Genomic DNA, 17500 nt, shown 5'->3' with positions numbered 1-17500 from the left:
GGGTTTATAACACCTCCCCCTGTGTTTATAACCCCTCCCCTTGGGTTTATAATCCCTCCCCCTGGGTTTATAACACCCCCCCCCTGGGTTTATAACACCTCCCTTTGGGTTTGTAACACCTCCCCCATGGTTTATAACACCTCCCCCTGGGTTCATAACACCTCCCCCTGGGTTCGTAACACCCCCCCTGGGTTTATAACACCTCCCCCATGGTTTATAACACCTCCCCCTGGGTTCATAACACCTCCCCCTGGGTTCGTAACACTTCCCCTGGGTTTATAACACCTCCCCCTGGGTTTATAACACCTCCCCCTTTGTTCATAACACCTCCCCCTGGGTTCGTAACACCCCCCCTGGGTGTATAACACCTCCCCCTGGGTTCATAACACCTCCCCCTGGGTTCATAACACCTCCCCCTGGGTTCGTAACACCCCCCCTGGGTGTATAACACCTCCCCCTGGGTTCATAACACCTCCCCCTGGGTTCGTAACACCTCCCCCTGGGTTTATAATCCCTCCCCTTGGGTTTATAACACCTCCCCTTGGGTTTATAATCCCTCCCCCTGGGTTTATAACACCCCCCCCCCCCCCCCTGGGTTTATAACACCTCCCTTTGGGTTTATAACACCTCCCCCATGGTTTATAACACCTCCCCCTGGGTTCATAACACCTCCCCCTGGGTTCGTAACACCCCCCTGGGTTTATAACACCTCCCCCATGGTTTATAACACCTCTCCCTGGGTTCATAACACCTCCCCCTGGGTTCGTAACACCCCCCCTGGGTTTATAACACCTCCCCCATGGTTTATAACACCTCCCCCTGGGTTCGTAACACCTCCCCCTGGGTTTATAATCCCTCCCCCTGGGTTTATAACACCCCCCCCCCCCTGGGTTTATAACACCACCCCCCCTGGGTTTATAACACCCCCCCTGGGTTTATAACACCCCCCCCCCCTGGGTGTATAACACCTCCCCCTGGGTTTATAACACCTCCTCCCCATGGTTTATAACACCTCCCCCTGGGTTCATAACACCTCCCCCTGGGTTTATAACACCTCCCCCATGATTTATAACACCTCCCCCTGGGTTTGTAACACCTCCCTAGGTTTATAACACCTCCCCCTGGGTTTATAACCCCTCCCCCTGTGTTTATAACTCCTCCCCCTGGGTTTATAACCCCTCCCCCTGTGTTTATAACTCCTCCCCCTGGGTTTATAACACCTCCCCCATGGTTCATAACACCTCCCCCTGGGTTTGTAACACCTCCCCTGGGTTTATAACCCCTCCCCCTGGGTTTATAACCCCTCCCCCTGGGTTTTGATGTCAAGCCTATTTTGGTGACAGGGGCTGTGATTGCGATTGTGGTTGCTATAGCAACCAGCGGTTGCTGGGCCAGTGGTTGATGTGGAGATTGAGGTTTAAATTGAGTTGTGTTTTCATTCGGGTTCCCGTGGCGACGAGAGAGTTCCTCCAATCAGTTTGTAGAGATAACATGCTTGTCGTAGTGTGTGTATGTCAGACAGCAGGAGGCCAGCTGTAGTGTTGTAGTGCTGCTCTCAGTCACAGCGGTGGTCTCTCCCGTCGACGTCACAGGAACCGTCACTAGACGGTAGCAGTGGTTTGTTTTACTGCTCAGCTGTGGGACTCAGCATCTGACTCTACCATCAGCACTATAGCCTTCCTGACCCATTATACCACCATTAGTCTCCTGTTGTTCTTCTCTAGTCTCATGTTGTTTTACTGCTCAGCTGTGGGACTCAGCATCTGACTCTACCATCAGCACTATAGCCTTCCTGACCCATTATACCACCATTAGTCTCCTGTTGTTCTTCTCTAGTCTCATGTTGTTTTACTGCTCAGCTGTGTGACTCAGCATCTGACTCTACCATCAGCACTATAGCCTTCCTGACCCATTATACCACCATTAGTCTCCTGTTGTTCTTCTCTAGTCTCATGTTGTTTTACTGCTCAGCTGTGTGACTCAGCATCTGACTCTACCATCAGCACTATAGCCTTCCTGACCCATTATACCACCATTAGTCTCCTGTTGTTCTTCTCTAGTCTCTACTCTACTCTCCTGTTGTTCTTCTCTATTCTCTTCTCTAGTCTCTTCTCTAGTCTCGACTCTAGTCTCCTGTTGTTCTTCTCTATTCTCTTCTCTAGTCTCTACTCTCTAGTCTCATGTTGTTTTACTGCTCAGCTGTGGGACTCAGCATCTGACTCTACCATCAGTAGATAGTCTAAGAGATGACCGGGTTATTGTTACACACACACAATATAGATTCAGTATTAGAGGGGACAGAGACAATATAGACTCAGTATTAGAGGGGACAGAGACAATATAGATTCAGTATTAGAGGGGACAGAGACAATATAGACTCAGTATTAGAGGGGACAGAGACAATATAGATTCAGTATTAGAGGGGACAGAGACAATATAGATTCAGTATTAGAGGGGACAGAGACAATATAGACTCAGTATTAGAGGGGACAGAGACAATATAGATTCAGTATTAGAGGGGACAGAGACAATATAGACTCAGTATTAGAGGGGACAGAGACAATATAGATTCAGTATTAGAGGGGACAGAGACAATATAGATTCAGTATTAGAGGGGACAGAGACAATATAGACTCAGTATTAGAGGGGACAGAGACAATATAGACTCAGTATTAGAGGGGACAGAGACAATATAGACTCAGTATTAGAGGGGACTGAGACAATATAGATTCAGTATTAGAGGGGACAGAGACAATATAGATTCAGTATTAGAGGGGACAGAGACAATATAGATTCAGTATTAGAGGGGACAGAGACAATATAGATTCAGTATTAGAGGGGACAGAGACAATATAGACTCAGTATTAGAGGGGACAGAGACAATATAGACTCAGTATTAGAGGGGACAGAGACAATATAGATTCAGTATTAGAGGGGACAGAGACAATATAGATTCAGTATTAGAGGGGACAGAGACAATATAGATTCAGTATTAGAGGGGACAGAGACAATATAGATTCAGTATTAGAGGGGACTGGTGGAGGGACAGAGACAATATAGATTCAGTATTAGAGGGGACTGGTGGAGGGACAGAGACAATATAGACTCAGTATTAGAGGGGACAGAGACAATATAGATTCAGTATTAGAGGGGACAGAGACAATATAGATTCAGTATTAGAGGGGACAGAGACAATATAGATTCAGTATTAGAGGGGACTGGTGGAGGGACAGAGACAATATAGATTCAGTATTAGAGGGGACTGGTGGAGGGACAGAGACAATATAGACTCAGTATTAGAGGGGACAGAGACAATATAGATTCAGTATTAGAGGGGACAGAGACAATATAGATTCAGTATTAGAGGGGACAGAGACAATATAGATTCAGTATTAGAGGGGACAGAGACAATATAGACTCAGTATTAGAGGGGACAGAGACAATATAGATTCAGTATTAGAGGGGACGGAGACAATATAGATTCAGTATTAGAGGGGACAGAGACAATAAAGATTCAGTATTAGAGGGGACTGGTGGAGGGACAGAGACAATATAGACTCAGTATTAGAGGGGACAGAGACAATATAGATTCAGTATTAGAGGGGACAGAGACAATATAGACTCAGTATTAGAGGGGACAGAGACAATATAGACTCAGTATTAGAGGGGACAGAGACAATATAGATTCAGTATTAGAGGGGACAGAGACAATATAGATTCAGTATTAGAGGGGACAGAGACAATATAGATTCAGTATTAGAGGGGACAGAGACAATATAGATTCAGTATTAGAGGGGACTGGTGGAGGGACAGAGACAATATAGATTCAGTATTAGAGGGGACTGGTGGAGGGACAGAGACAATATAGACTCAGTATTAGAGGGGACAGAGACAATATAGATTCAGTATTAGAGGGGACAGAGACAATATAGATTCAGTATTAGAGGGGACAGAGACAATATAGATTCAGTATTAGAGGGGACTGGTGGAGGGACAGAGACAATATAGATTCAGTATTAGAGGGGACTGGTGGAGGGACAGAGACAATATAGACTCAGTATTAGAGGGGACAGAGACAATATAGATTCAGTATTAGAGGGGACAGAGACAATATAGATTCAGTATTAGAGGGGACAGAGACAATATAGATTCAGTATTAGAGGGGACAGAGACAATATAGACTCAGTATTAGAGGGGACAGAGACAATATAGATTCAGTATTAGAGGGGACGGAGACAATATAGATTCAGTATTAGAGGGGACAGAGACAATAAAGATTCAGTATTAGAGGGGACTGGTGGAGGGACAGAGACAATATAGACTCAGTATTAGAGGGGACAGAGACAATATAGATTCAGTATTAGAGGGGACTGGTGGAGGGACAGAGACAATATAGACTCAGTATTAGAGGGGACAGAGACAATATAGATTCAGTATTAGAGGGGACTGGTGGAGGGACAGAGACAATATAGACTCAGTATTAGAGGGGACAGAGACAATATAGATTCAGTATTAGAGGGGACTGGTGGAGGGACAGAGACAATATAGACTCAGTATTAGAGGGGACAGAGACAATATAGATTCAGTATTAGAGGGGACAGAGACAATATAGACTCAGTATTAGAGGGGACAGAGACAATATAGATTCAGTATTAGAGGGGACTGGTGGAGGGACAGAGACAATATAGACTCAGTATTAGAGGGGACAGAGACAATATAGATTCAGTATTAGAGGGGACTGGTGGAGGGACAGAGACAATATAGACTCAGTATTAGAGGGGACAGAGACAATATAGATTCAGTATTAGAGGGGACAGAGACAATATAGATTCAGTATTAGAGGGGACAGAGACAATATAGATTCAGTATTAGAGGGGACTGGTGGAGGGACAGGGACAATATAGACTCAGTATTAGAGGGGACAGAGACAATATAGACTCAGTATTAGAGGGGACAGAGACAATATAGATTCAGTATTAGAGGGGACGGAGACAATATAGATTCAGTATTAGAGGGGACAGAGACAATATAGATTCAGTATTAGAGGGGACAGAGACAATATAGATTCAGTATTAGAGGGGACTGGTGGAGGGACAGGGACAATATAGACTCAGTATTAGAGGGGACAGAGACAATATAGATTCAGTATTAGAGGGGACAGAGACAATATAGATTCAGTATTAGAGGGGACGGAGACAATATAGATTCAGTATTAGAGGGGACAGAGACAATAAAGATTCAGTATTAGAGGGGACTGGTGGAGGGACAGAGACAATATAGACTCAGTATTAGAGGGGACAGAGACAATATAGATTCAGTATTAGAGGGGACTGGTGGAGGGACAGAGACAATATAGACTCAGTATTAGAGGGGACAGAGACAATATAGATTCAGTATTAGAGGGGACTGGTGGAGGGACAGAGACAATATAGACTCAGTATTAGAGGGGACAGAGACAATATAGATTCAGTATTAGAGGGGACAGAGACAATATAGACTCAGTATTAGAGGGGACAGAGACAATATAGATTCAGTATTAGAGGGGACTGGTGGAGGGACAGAGACAATATAGACTCAGTATTAGAGGGGACAGAGACAATATAGATTCAGTATTAGAGGGGACTGGTGGAGGGACAGAGACAATATAGACTCAGTATTAGAGGGGACAGAGACAATATAGATTCAGTATTAGAGGGGACAGAGACAATATAGATTCAGTATTAGAGGGGACAGAGACAATATAGATTCAGTATTAGAGGGGACTGGTGGAGGGACAGGGACAATATAGACTCAGTATTAGAGGGGACAGAGACAATATAGACTCAGTATTAGAGGGGACAGAGACAATATAGATTCAGTATTAGAGGGGACGGAGACAATATAGATTCAGTATTAGAGGGGACAGAGACAATAAAGATTCAGTATTAGAGGGGACTGGTGGAGGGACAGGGACAATATAGACTCAGTATTAGAGGGGACAGAGACAATATAGATTCAGTATTAGAGGGGACAGAGACAATATAGATTCAGTATTAGAGGGGACAGAGACAATATAGACTCAGTATTAGAGGGGACAGAGACAATATAGATTCAGTATTAGAGGGGACTGGTGGAGGGACAGAGACAATATAGACTCAGTATTAGAGGGGACAGAGACAATATAGATTCAGTATTAGAGGGGACAGAGACAATATAGACTCAGTATTAGAGGGGACAGAGACAATATAGATTCAGTATTAGAGGGGACTGGTGGAGGGACAGAGACAATATAGACTCAGTATTAGAGGGGACAGAGACAATATAGATTCAGTATTAGAGGGGACTGGTGGAGGGACAGAGACAATATAGACTCAGTATTAGAGGGGACAGAGACAATATAGATTCAGTATTAGAGGGGACAGAGACAATATAGATTCAGTATTAGAGGGGACAGAGACAATATAGATTCAGTATTAGAGGGGACTGGTGGAGGGACAGGGACAATATAGACTCAGTATTAGAGGGGACAGAGACAATATAGACTCAGTATTAGAGGGGACAGAGACAATATAGATTCAGTATTAGAGGGGACGGAGACAATATAGATTCAGTATTAGAGGGGACAGAGACAATAAAGATTCAGTATTAGAGGGGACTGGTGGAGGGACAGGGACAATATAGACTCAGTATTAGAGGGGACAGAGACAATATAGATTCAGTATTAGAGGGGACAGAGACAATATAGATTCAGTATTAGAGGGGACAGAGACAATATCGATTCAGTATTAGAGGGGACAGAGACAATATAGACTCAGTATTAGAGGGGACAGAGACAATATAGACTCAGTATTAGAGGGGACAGAGACAATATAGACTCAGTATTAGAGGGGACAGAGACAATATAGATTCAGTATTAGAGGGGACAGAGACAATATAGACTCAGTATTAGAGGGGACAGAGACAATATAGACTCAGTATTAGAGGGGACAGAGACAATATAGATTCAGTATTAGAGGGGACAGAGACAATATAGATTCAGTATTAGAGGGGACTGTGACAATATAGATTCAGTATTAGAGGGGACTGAGACAATATAGACTCAGTATTAGAGGGGACAGAGACAATATAGACTCAGTATTAGAGGGGACAGAGACAATATAGACTCAGTATTAGAGGGGACAGAGACAATATAGATTCAGTATTAGAGGGGACTGTGACAATATAGATTCAGTATTAGAGGGGACAGAGACAATATAGATTCAGTATTAGAGGGGACAGAGACAATATAGATTCAGTATTAGAGGGGACAGAGACAATATAGATTCAGTTTTAGAGGGGACTGATGGAGGGACAGAGACAATATAGATTCAGTATTAGAGGGGACAGAGACAATATAGACTCAGTATTAGAGGGGACAGAGACAATATAGACTCAGTATTAGAGGGGACAGAGACAATATAGACTCAGTATTAGAGGGGACAGAGACAATATAGACTCAGTATTAGAGGGGACAGAGACAATATAGACTCAGTATTAGAGGGGACAGAGACAATATAGATTCAGTATTAGAGGGGACTGAGACAATATAGATTCAGTATTAGAAGGGACAGAGACAATATAGACTCAGTATTAGAGGGGACAGAGACAATATAGATTCAGTATTAGAGGGGACAGAGACAATATAGACTCAGTATTAGAGGGGACTGAGACAATATAGATTCAGTATTAGAGGGGACAGAGACAATATAGATTCAGTATTAGAGGGGACAGAGACAATATAGATTCAGTATTAGAGGGGACGGAGACAATATAGATTCAGTATTAGAGGGGACTGGTGGAGGGACAGGGACAATATAGACTCAGTATTAGAGGGGACAGAGACAATATAGATTCAGTATTAGAGGGGACAGAGACAATATAGATTCAGTATTAGAGGGGACAGAGACAATATAGATTCAGTATTAGAGGGGACAGAGACAATATAGATTCAGTATTAGAGGGGACTGGTGGAGGGACAGGGACAATATAGACTCAGTATTAGAGGGGACAGAGACAATATAGATTCAGTATTAGAGGGGACAGAGACAATATAGATTCAGTATTAGAGGGGACAGAGACAATATAGATTCAGTATTAGAGGGGACAGAGACAATATAGACTCAGTATTAGAGGGGACAGAGACAATATAGACTCAGTATTAGAGGGGACAGAGACAATATAGACTCAGTATTAGAGGGGACAGAGACAATATAGATTCAGTATTAGAGGGGACAGAGACAATATAGACTCAGTATTAGAGGGGACAGAGACAATATAGACTCAGTATTAGAGGGGACAGAGACAATATAGATTCAGTATTAGAGGGGACAGAGACAATATAGATTCAGTATTAGAGGGGACTGTGACAATATAGATTCAGTATTAGAGGGGACTGAGACAATATAGATTCAGTATTAGAGGGGACTGATGGAGGGACAGAGACAATATAGATTCAGTATTAGAGGGGACAGAGACAATATAGACTCAGTATTAGAGGGGACAGAGACAATATAGACTCAGTATTAGAGGGGACAGAGACAATATAGATTCAGTATTAGAGGGGACAGAGACAATATAGACTCAGTATTAGAGGGGACAGAGACAATATAGACTCAGTATTAGAGGGGACAGAGACAATATAGATTCAGTATTAGAGGGGACTGAGACAATATAGATTCAGTATTAGAGGGGACAGAGACAATATAGACTCAGTATTAGAGGGGACAGAGACAATATAGATTCAGTATTAGAGGGGACAGAGACAATATAGACTCAGTATTAGAGGGGACTGAGACAATATAGATTCAGTATTAGAGGGGACAGAGACAATATAGACTCAGTATTAGAGGGGACAGAGACAATATAGACTCAGTATTAGAGGGGACAGAGACAATATAGATTCAGTATTAGAGGGGACAGAGACAATATAGACTCAGTATTAGAGGGGACAGAGACAATATAGATTCAGTATTAGAGGGGACAGAGACAATATAGACTCAGTATTAGAGGGGACAGAGACAATATAGATTCAGTATTAGAGGGGACAGAGACAATATAGATTCAGTTTTAGAGGGGACTGATGGAGGGACAGAGACAATATAGATTCAGTATTAGAGGGGACAGAGACAATATAGACTCAGTATTAGAGGGGACAGAGACAATATAGACTCAGTATTAGAGGGGACAGAGACAATATAGACTCAGTATTAGAGGGGACAGAGACAATATAGACTCAGTATTAGAGGGGACAGAGACAATATAGACTCAGTATTAGAGGGGACAGAGACAATATAGATTCAGTATTAGAGGGGACTGAGACAATATAGATTCAGTATTAGAAGGGACAGAGACAATATAGACTCAGTATTAGAGGGGACAGAGACAATATAGATTCAGTATTAGAGGGGACAGAGACAATATAGACTCAGTATTAGAGGGGACTGAGACAATATAGATTCAGTATTAGAGGGGACAGAGACAATATAGATTCAGTATTAGAGGGGACAGAGACAATATAGATTCAGTATTAGAGGGGACGGAGACAATATAGATTCAGTATTAGAGGGGACTGGTGGAGGGACAGGGACAATATAGACTCAGTATTAGAGGGGACAGAGACAATATAGATTCAGTATTAGAGGGGACAGAGACAATATAGATTCAGTATTAGAGGGGACAGAGACAATATAGATTCAGTATTAGAGGGGACAGAGACAATATAGATTCAGTATTAGAGGGGACTGGTGGAGGGACAGGGACAATATAGACTCAGTATTAGAGGGGACAGAGACAATATAGATTCAGTATTAGAGGGGACAGAGACAATATAGATTCAGTATTAGAGGGGACAGAGACAATATAGATTCAGTATTAGAGGGGACAGAGACAATATAGACTCAGTATTAGAGGGGACAGAGACAATATAGACTCAGTATTAGAGGGGACAGAGACAATATAGACTCAGTATTAGAGGGGACAGAGACAATATAGATTCAGTATTAGAGGGGACAGAGACAATATAGACTCAGTATTAGAGGGGACAGAGACAATATAGATTCAGTATTAGAGGGGACAGAGACAATATAGATTCAGTATTAGAGGGGACAGAGACAATATAGATTCAGTATTAGAGGGGACAGAGACAATATAGATTCAGTATTAGAGGGGACAGAGACAATATAGACTCAGTATTAGAGGGGACAGAGACAATATAGACTCAGTATTAGAGGGGACAGAGACAATATAGACTCAGTATTAGAGGGGACAGAGACAATATAGATTCAGTATTAGAGGGGACAGAGACAATATAGACTCAGTATTAGAGGGGACAGAGACAATATAGATTCAGTATTAGAGGGGACAGAGACAATATAGACTCAGTATTAGAGGGGACAGAGACAATATAGATTCAGTATTAGAGGGGACAGAGACAATATAGATTCAGTTTTAGAGGGGACTGATGGAGGGACAGAGACAATATAGATTCAGTATTAGAGGGGACAGAGACAATATAGACTCAGTATTAGAGGGGACAGAGACAATATAGACTCAGTATTAGAGGGGACAGAGACAATATAGACTCAGTATTAGAGGGGACAGAGACAATATAGACTCAGTATTAGAGGGGACAGAGACAATATAGACTCAGTATTAGAGGGGACAGAGACAATATAGATTCAGTATTAGAGGGGACTGAGACAATATAGATTCAGTATTAGAAGGGACAGAGACAATATAGACTCAGTATTAGAGGGGACAGAGACAATATAGATTCAGTATTAGAGGGGACAGAGACAATATAGACTCAGTATTAGAGGGGACTGAGACAATATAGATTCAGTATTAGAGGGGACAGAGACAATATAGATTCAGTATTAGAGGGGACAGAGACAATATAGATTCAGTATTAGAGGGGACGGAGACAATATAGATTCAGTATTAGAGGGGACTGGTGGAGGGACAGGGACAATATAGACTCAGTATTAGAGGGGACAGAGACAATATAGATTCAGTATTAGAGGGGACAGAGACAATATAGATTCAGTATTAGAGGGGACAGAGACAATATAGATTCAGTATTAGAGGGGACAGAGACAATATAGATTCAGTATTAGAGGGGACTGGTGGAGGGACAGGGACAATATAGACTCAGTATTAGAGGGGACAGAGACAATATAGATTCAGTATTAGAGGGGACAGAGACAATATAGATTCAGTATTAGAGGGGACAGAGACAATATAGATTCAGTATTAGAGGGGACAGAGACAATATAGACTCAGTATTAGAGGGGACAGAGACAATATAGACTCAGTATTAGAGGGGACAGAGACAATATAGACTCAGTATTAGAGGGGACAGAGACAATATAGATTCAGTATTAGAGGGGACAGAGACAATATAGACTCAGTATTAGAGGGGACAGAGACAATATAGACTCAGTATTAGAGGGGACAGAGACAATATAGATTCAGTATTAGAGGGGACAGAGACAATATAGATTCAGTATTAGAGGGGACTGTGACAATATAGATTCAGTATTAGAGGGGACTGAGACAATATAGATTCAGTATTAGAGGGGACTGATGGAGGGACAGAGACAATATAGATTCAGTATTAGAGGGGACAGAGACAATATAGACTCAGTATTAGAGGGGACAGAGACAATATAGACTCAGTATTAGAGGGGACAGAGACAATATAGATTCAGTATTAGAGGGGACAGAGACAATATAGACTCAGTATTAGAGGGGACAGAGACAATATAGACTCAGTATTAGAGGGGACAGAGACAATATAGATTCAGTATTAGAGGGGACTGAGACAATATAGATTCAGTATTAGAGGGGACAGAGACAATATAGACTCAGTATTAGAGGGGACAGAGACAATATAGATTCAGTATTAGAGGGGACAGAGACAATATAGACTCAGTATTAGAGGGGACTGAGACAATATAGATTCAGTATTAGAGGGGACAGAGACAATATAGACTCAGTATTAGAGGGGACAGAGACAATATAGACTCAGTATTAGAGGGGACAGAGACAATATAGATTCAGTATTAGAGGGGACAGAGACAATATAGACTCAGTATTAGAGGGGACAGAGACAATATAGATTCAGTATTAGAGGGGACAGAGACAATATAGACTCAGTATTAGAGGGGACAGAGACAATATAGACTCAGTATTAGAGGGGACAGAGACAATATAGACTCAGTATTAGAGAGGACAGAGACAATATAGACTCAGTATTAGAGGGGACAGAGACAATATAGACTCAGTATTAGAGGGGACAGAGACAATATAGATTCAGTATTAGAGGGGACAGAGACAATATAGACTCAGTATTAGAGGGGACAGAGACAATATAGACTCAGTATTAGAGGGGACAGAGACAATATAGACTCAGTATTAGAGGGGACAGAGACAATATAGACTCAGTATTAGAGGGGACAGAGACAATATAGATTCAGTATTAGAGGGGACAGAGACAATATAGACTCAGTATTAGAGGGGACAGAGACAATATAGATTCAGTATTAGAGGGGACAGAGACAATATAGACTCAGTATTAGAGGGGACAGAGACAATATAGACTCAGTATTAGAGGGGACAGAGACAATATAGATTCAGTATTAGAGGGGACAGAGACAATATAGACTCAGTATTAGAGGGGACAGAGACAATATAGACTCAGTATTAGAGGGGACAGAGACAATATAGATTCAGTATTAGAGGGGACAGAGACAATATAGACTCAGTATTAGAGGGGACAGAGACAATATAGACTCAGTATTAGAGGGGACAGAGAAAATATAGACTCAGTATTAGAGAGGACAGAGACAATATAGACTCAGTATTAGAGGGGACAGAGACAATATAGACTCAGTATTAGAGGGGACAGAGACAATATAGATTCAGTATTAGAGGGGACAGAGACAATATAGACTCAGTATTAGAGGGGACAGAGACAATATAGACTCAGTATTAGAGGGGACAGAGACAATATAGACTCAGTATTAGAGGGGACAGAGACAATATAGACTCAGTATTAGAGAGGACAGAGACAATATAGACTCAGTATTAGAGGGGACAGAGACAATATAGACTCAGTATTAGAGAGGACAGAGACAATATAGACTCAGTATTAGAGGGGACAGAGACAATATAGACTCAGTATTAGAGGGGACAGAGACAATATAGATTCAGTATTAGAGGGGACAGAGACAATATAGACTCAGTATTAGAGGGGACAGAGACAATATAGACTCAGTATTAGAGGGGACAGAGACAATATAGATTCAGTATTAGAGGGGACAGAGACAATATAGACTCAGTATTAGAGGGGACAGAGACAATATAGACTCAGTATTAGAGGGGACAGAGACAATATAGATTCAGTATTAGAGGGGACAGAGACAATATAGACTCAGTATTAGAGGGGACAGAGACAATATAGACTCAGTATTAGAGGGGACAGAGACAATATAGATTCAGTATTAGAGGGGACAGAGACAATATAGACTCAGTATTAGAGGGGACAGAGACAATATAGACTCAGTATTAGAGGGGACAGAGACAATATAGACTCAGTATTAGAGAGGACAGAGACAATATAGACTCAGTATTAGAGGGGACAGAGACAATATAGACTCAGTATTAGAGGGGACAGAGACAATATAGATTCAGTATTAGAGGGGACAGAGACAATATAGACTCAGTATTAGAGGGGACAGAGACAATATAGACTCAGTATTAGAGGGGACAGAGACAATATAGACTCAGTATTAGAGAGGACAGAGACAATATAGACTCAGTATTAGAGGGGACAGAGACAATATAGACTCAGTATTAGAGGGGACAGAGACAATATAGATTCAGTATTAGAGGGGACAGAGACAATATAGACTCAGTATTAGAGGGGACAGAGACAATATAGACTCAGTATTAGAGGGGACAGAGACAATATAGACTCAGTATTAGAGGGGACAGAGACAATATAGACTCAGTATTAGAGGGGACAGAGACCATATAGATTCAGTATTAGAGGGGACAGAGACAATATAGACTCAGTATTAGAGGGGACAGAGACAATATAGATTCAGTATTAGAGGGGACAGAGACAATATAGACTCAGTATTAGAGGGGACAGAGACAATATAGACTCAGTATTAGAGGGGACAGAGACAATATAGATTCAGTATTAGAGGGGACAGAGACAATATAGACTCAGTATTAGAGGGGACAGAGACAATATAGACTCAGTATTAGAGGGGACAGAGACAATATAGATTCAGTATTAGAGGGGACAGAGACAATATAGACTCAGTATTAGAGGGGACAGAGACAATATAGACTCAGTATTAGAGGGGACAGAGAAAATATAGACTCAGTATTAGAGAGGACAGAGACAATATAGACTCAGTATTAGAGGGGACAGAGACAATATAGACTCAGTATTAGAGGGGACAGAGACAATATAGATTCAGTATTAGAGGGGACAGAGACAATATAGACTCAGTATTAGAGGGGACAGAGACAATATAGACTCAGTATTAGAGGGGACAGAGACAATATAGACTCAGTATTAGAGGGGACAGAGACAATATAGACTCAGTATTAGAGAGGACAGAGACAATATAGACTCAGTATTAGAGGGGACAGAGACAATATAGACTCAGTATTAGAGAGGACAGAGACAATATAGACTCAGTATTAGAGGGGACAGAGACAATATAGACTCAGTATTAGAGGGGACAGAGACAATATAGATTCAGTATTAGAGGGGACAGAGACAATATAGACTCAGTATTAGAGGGGACAGAGACAATATAGACTCAGTATTAGAGGGGACAGAGACAATATAGATTCAGTATTAGAGGGGACAGAGACAATATAGACTCAGTATTAGAGGGGACAGAGACAATATAGACTCAGTATTAGAGGGGACAGAGACAATATAGATTCAGTATTAGAGGGGACAGAGACAATATAGACTCAGTATTAGAGGGGACAGAGACAATATAGACTCAGTATTAGAGGGGACAGAGACAATATAGATTCAGTATTAGAGGGGACAGAGACAATATAGACTCAGTATTAGAGGGGACAGAGACAATATAGACTCAGTATTAGAGGGGACAGAGACAATATAGACTCAGTATTAGAGAGGACAGAGACAATATAGACTCAGTATTAGAGGGGACAGAGACAATATAGACTCAGTATTAGAGGGGACAGAGACAATATAGATTCAGTATTAGAGGGGACAGAGACAATATAGACTCAGTATTAGAGGGGACAGAGACAATATAGACTCAGTATTAGAGGGGACAGAGACAATATAGACTCAGTATTAGAGGGGACAGAGACAATATAGACTCAGTATTAGAGGGGACAGAGACAATATGGATGAGGTTCATCTATTTGAGGTTATAGTATGTTAGTCTCTCTTCTCCATCCCTCTCTTCTCCATCCCTCTATTTTCTCATCCCTCTCTTCTCCATCCCTCTCTCTTCTCCATCCCTCTCTTCTTCATCCCTCTCTCTTCTTCATCCCTCTCTCTTCTTCATCCCTCTCTCTTCTCCATCCCTCTCTCTTCTCCTCCCTCTCTCTTCTCCATCCCTCTCTCTTCTCCATCCCTCTCTCTTCTCCATCCCTCTCTCTTCTTCATCCCTCTCTCTTCTTCATCCCTCTCTCTTCTCCATCCCTCTCTCTTCTCAATCCCTCTCTCTTCTCCATCCCTCTCTCTTCTCATCCCTCTCTCTTCTCCATCCCTCTCTCTTCTCATCCCTCTCTCTTCTCATCCCTCTCTCTTCTCATCCCTCTCTCTTCTCCATTCCTCTCTCTTCTCCATCCCTCTCTCTTCTCATCCCTCTCTCTTCTCCATCCCTCTCTCTTCTTCATCCCTCTCTCTTCTCATCCCTCTCTCTTCTCCATCCCTCTCTCTTCTTCATTCCTCTCTCTTCTCATCCCTCTCTCTTATCATCCCTCTCTCTTTTCCATCCCTCTCTCTTCTCATCCCTCTCTCTTTTCCATCCCTCTCTCTCCTCCATCCCTCTCTCTTCTCCATCCCTCTCTTCTCAATCCCTCTCTCTTCTCATCCCTCTCTCTTCTCCATCCCTCTCTCTTCTCCATCCCCCTCTCTTCTCCATCCCTCTCTCTTCTCCATCCCTCTCTTCTCCATCCCTCTATTTTCTCATCCCTCTCTTCTCCATCCCTCTCTTCTCCATCCCTCTCTTCTCCATCCCTCTCTCTTCTCCATCCCTCTCTCTTCTCCTCCCTCTCTCTTCTCCATCCCTCTCTCTTCTCAATCCCTCTCTCTTCTCATCCCTCTCTCTTCTCATCCCTCTCTCTTCTCCATCCCTCTCTCTTCTCCATCCCTCTCTCTTCTCATCCCTCTCTCTTCTCCATCCCTCTCTCTTCTTCCTCCCTCTCTCTTCTCATCCCTCTCTCTTCTCATCCCTCTCTCTTCTCCATCCCTCTCTCTTCTCCATCCCTCTCTCTTCTCAATCCCTCTCTCTTATCGATCCCTCTCTCTTCTCCATCCCTCTCTTCTCCATCCCTCTCTCTTCTCAATCCCTCTCTCTTCTCCATCCCTGTTTTTTCTAATCCCTCTCTCTTCTCAGTCCCTGTTTTTTCTAATCCCTCTCTCTTCTCCATCCCTGTTTTTTCTAATCCCTCTCTTCTCCATCCCTCTCTCTTCTCAATCCCTCTCTCTTCTCCATCCCTGTTTTTTCTAATCCCTCTCTCTTCTCCATCCCTCTCTCTTCTCCATCCCTCTCTCTTCTCCATCCCTGTTTTTTCTAATCCCTCTCTCTTCTCCATCCCTGTTTTTTCTAATCCCTCTCTCTTCTCCATCCCTCTCTCTTCGCCATCCCTGTTTTTTCTAATCCCTCTCTCTTCTCCATCCCTCTCTCTTCTCAATCCCTCTCTCTTCTCCATCCCTGTTTTTTCTAATCCCTCTCTCTTCTCCATCCCTCTTTCTTCTCCATCCCTCTCTTCTCCATCCCTGTTTTTTCTAATCCCTCTCTCTTCTCCATCCCTCTCTCTTCTCCATCCCTGTTTTTTCTAATCCCTCTCTCTTCTCCATCCCTCTCTCTTCTCCATCCCTGTTTTTTTCTAATCCCTCTCTCTTCTCCTCTCTCTCTCCTCCTGGTACAGCTCTAGGCTCCTCCTTCTCTCCTACCTCTATGAGTACCTACAGTCTGAGCTCCCTCAACATGAGCACCCTGCCCAGGAACATGTACCCCACCAGCCCCAGAGGAACCATGATCAGGAGGAAACTCAAGAAGAAGGACTTCAAGAGCTCACGTACGTTCCCTTAATGTCTAGCTCATATAGTTTAACATGGTCATATCTGCTGACACTGGGAATGATGTAATAATATACATTTTACTTTGTGATTTATTGTTGGGTTCATTTTCAAACGCAAAGTGATTTATGGTGAATATAGAAAACAATATATATTATAGTCAAT

General features: G+C 42.4%; 1 protein-coding gene across 25 annotated transcripts in view; it reads left to right on the top strand.

Moving 5' to 3' along the window:
- Window positions 1–17500, top strand: part of LOC110499739 (glutamate receptor-interacting protein 1) — a 709091-nt gene that overhangs the window by 589221 nt on the left and 102370 nt on the right. For all 25 annotated transcript variants that reach the window (XM_090228962.1, XM_090228970.1, XM_090228974.1 and 22 more), the window contains one exon: window positions 17185–17334. In XM_090228962.1, coding sequence (XP_090085088.1) covers window positions 17185–17334 — 150 coding nt within the window. The remainder of the gene's footprint in view (window positions 1–17184; window positions 17335–17500) is intronic.

This window comes from Oncorhynchus mykiss, unplaced genomic scaffold, assembly GCF_057628025.1.
Source record: "Oncorhynchus mykiss isolate SJ-2025 unplaced genomic scaffold, ASM5762802v1 scaffold106, whole genome shotgun sequence".
NCBI classification, from domain to species: domain Eukaryota; kingdom Metazoa; phylum Chordata; class Actinopteri; order Salmoniformes; family Salmonidae; genus Oncorhynchus; species Oncorhynchus mykiss.
Note: the sequence above shows the minus strand (reverse complement) of the source record. Positions and strands in the feature narration are given on the sequence as shown.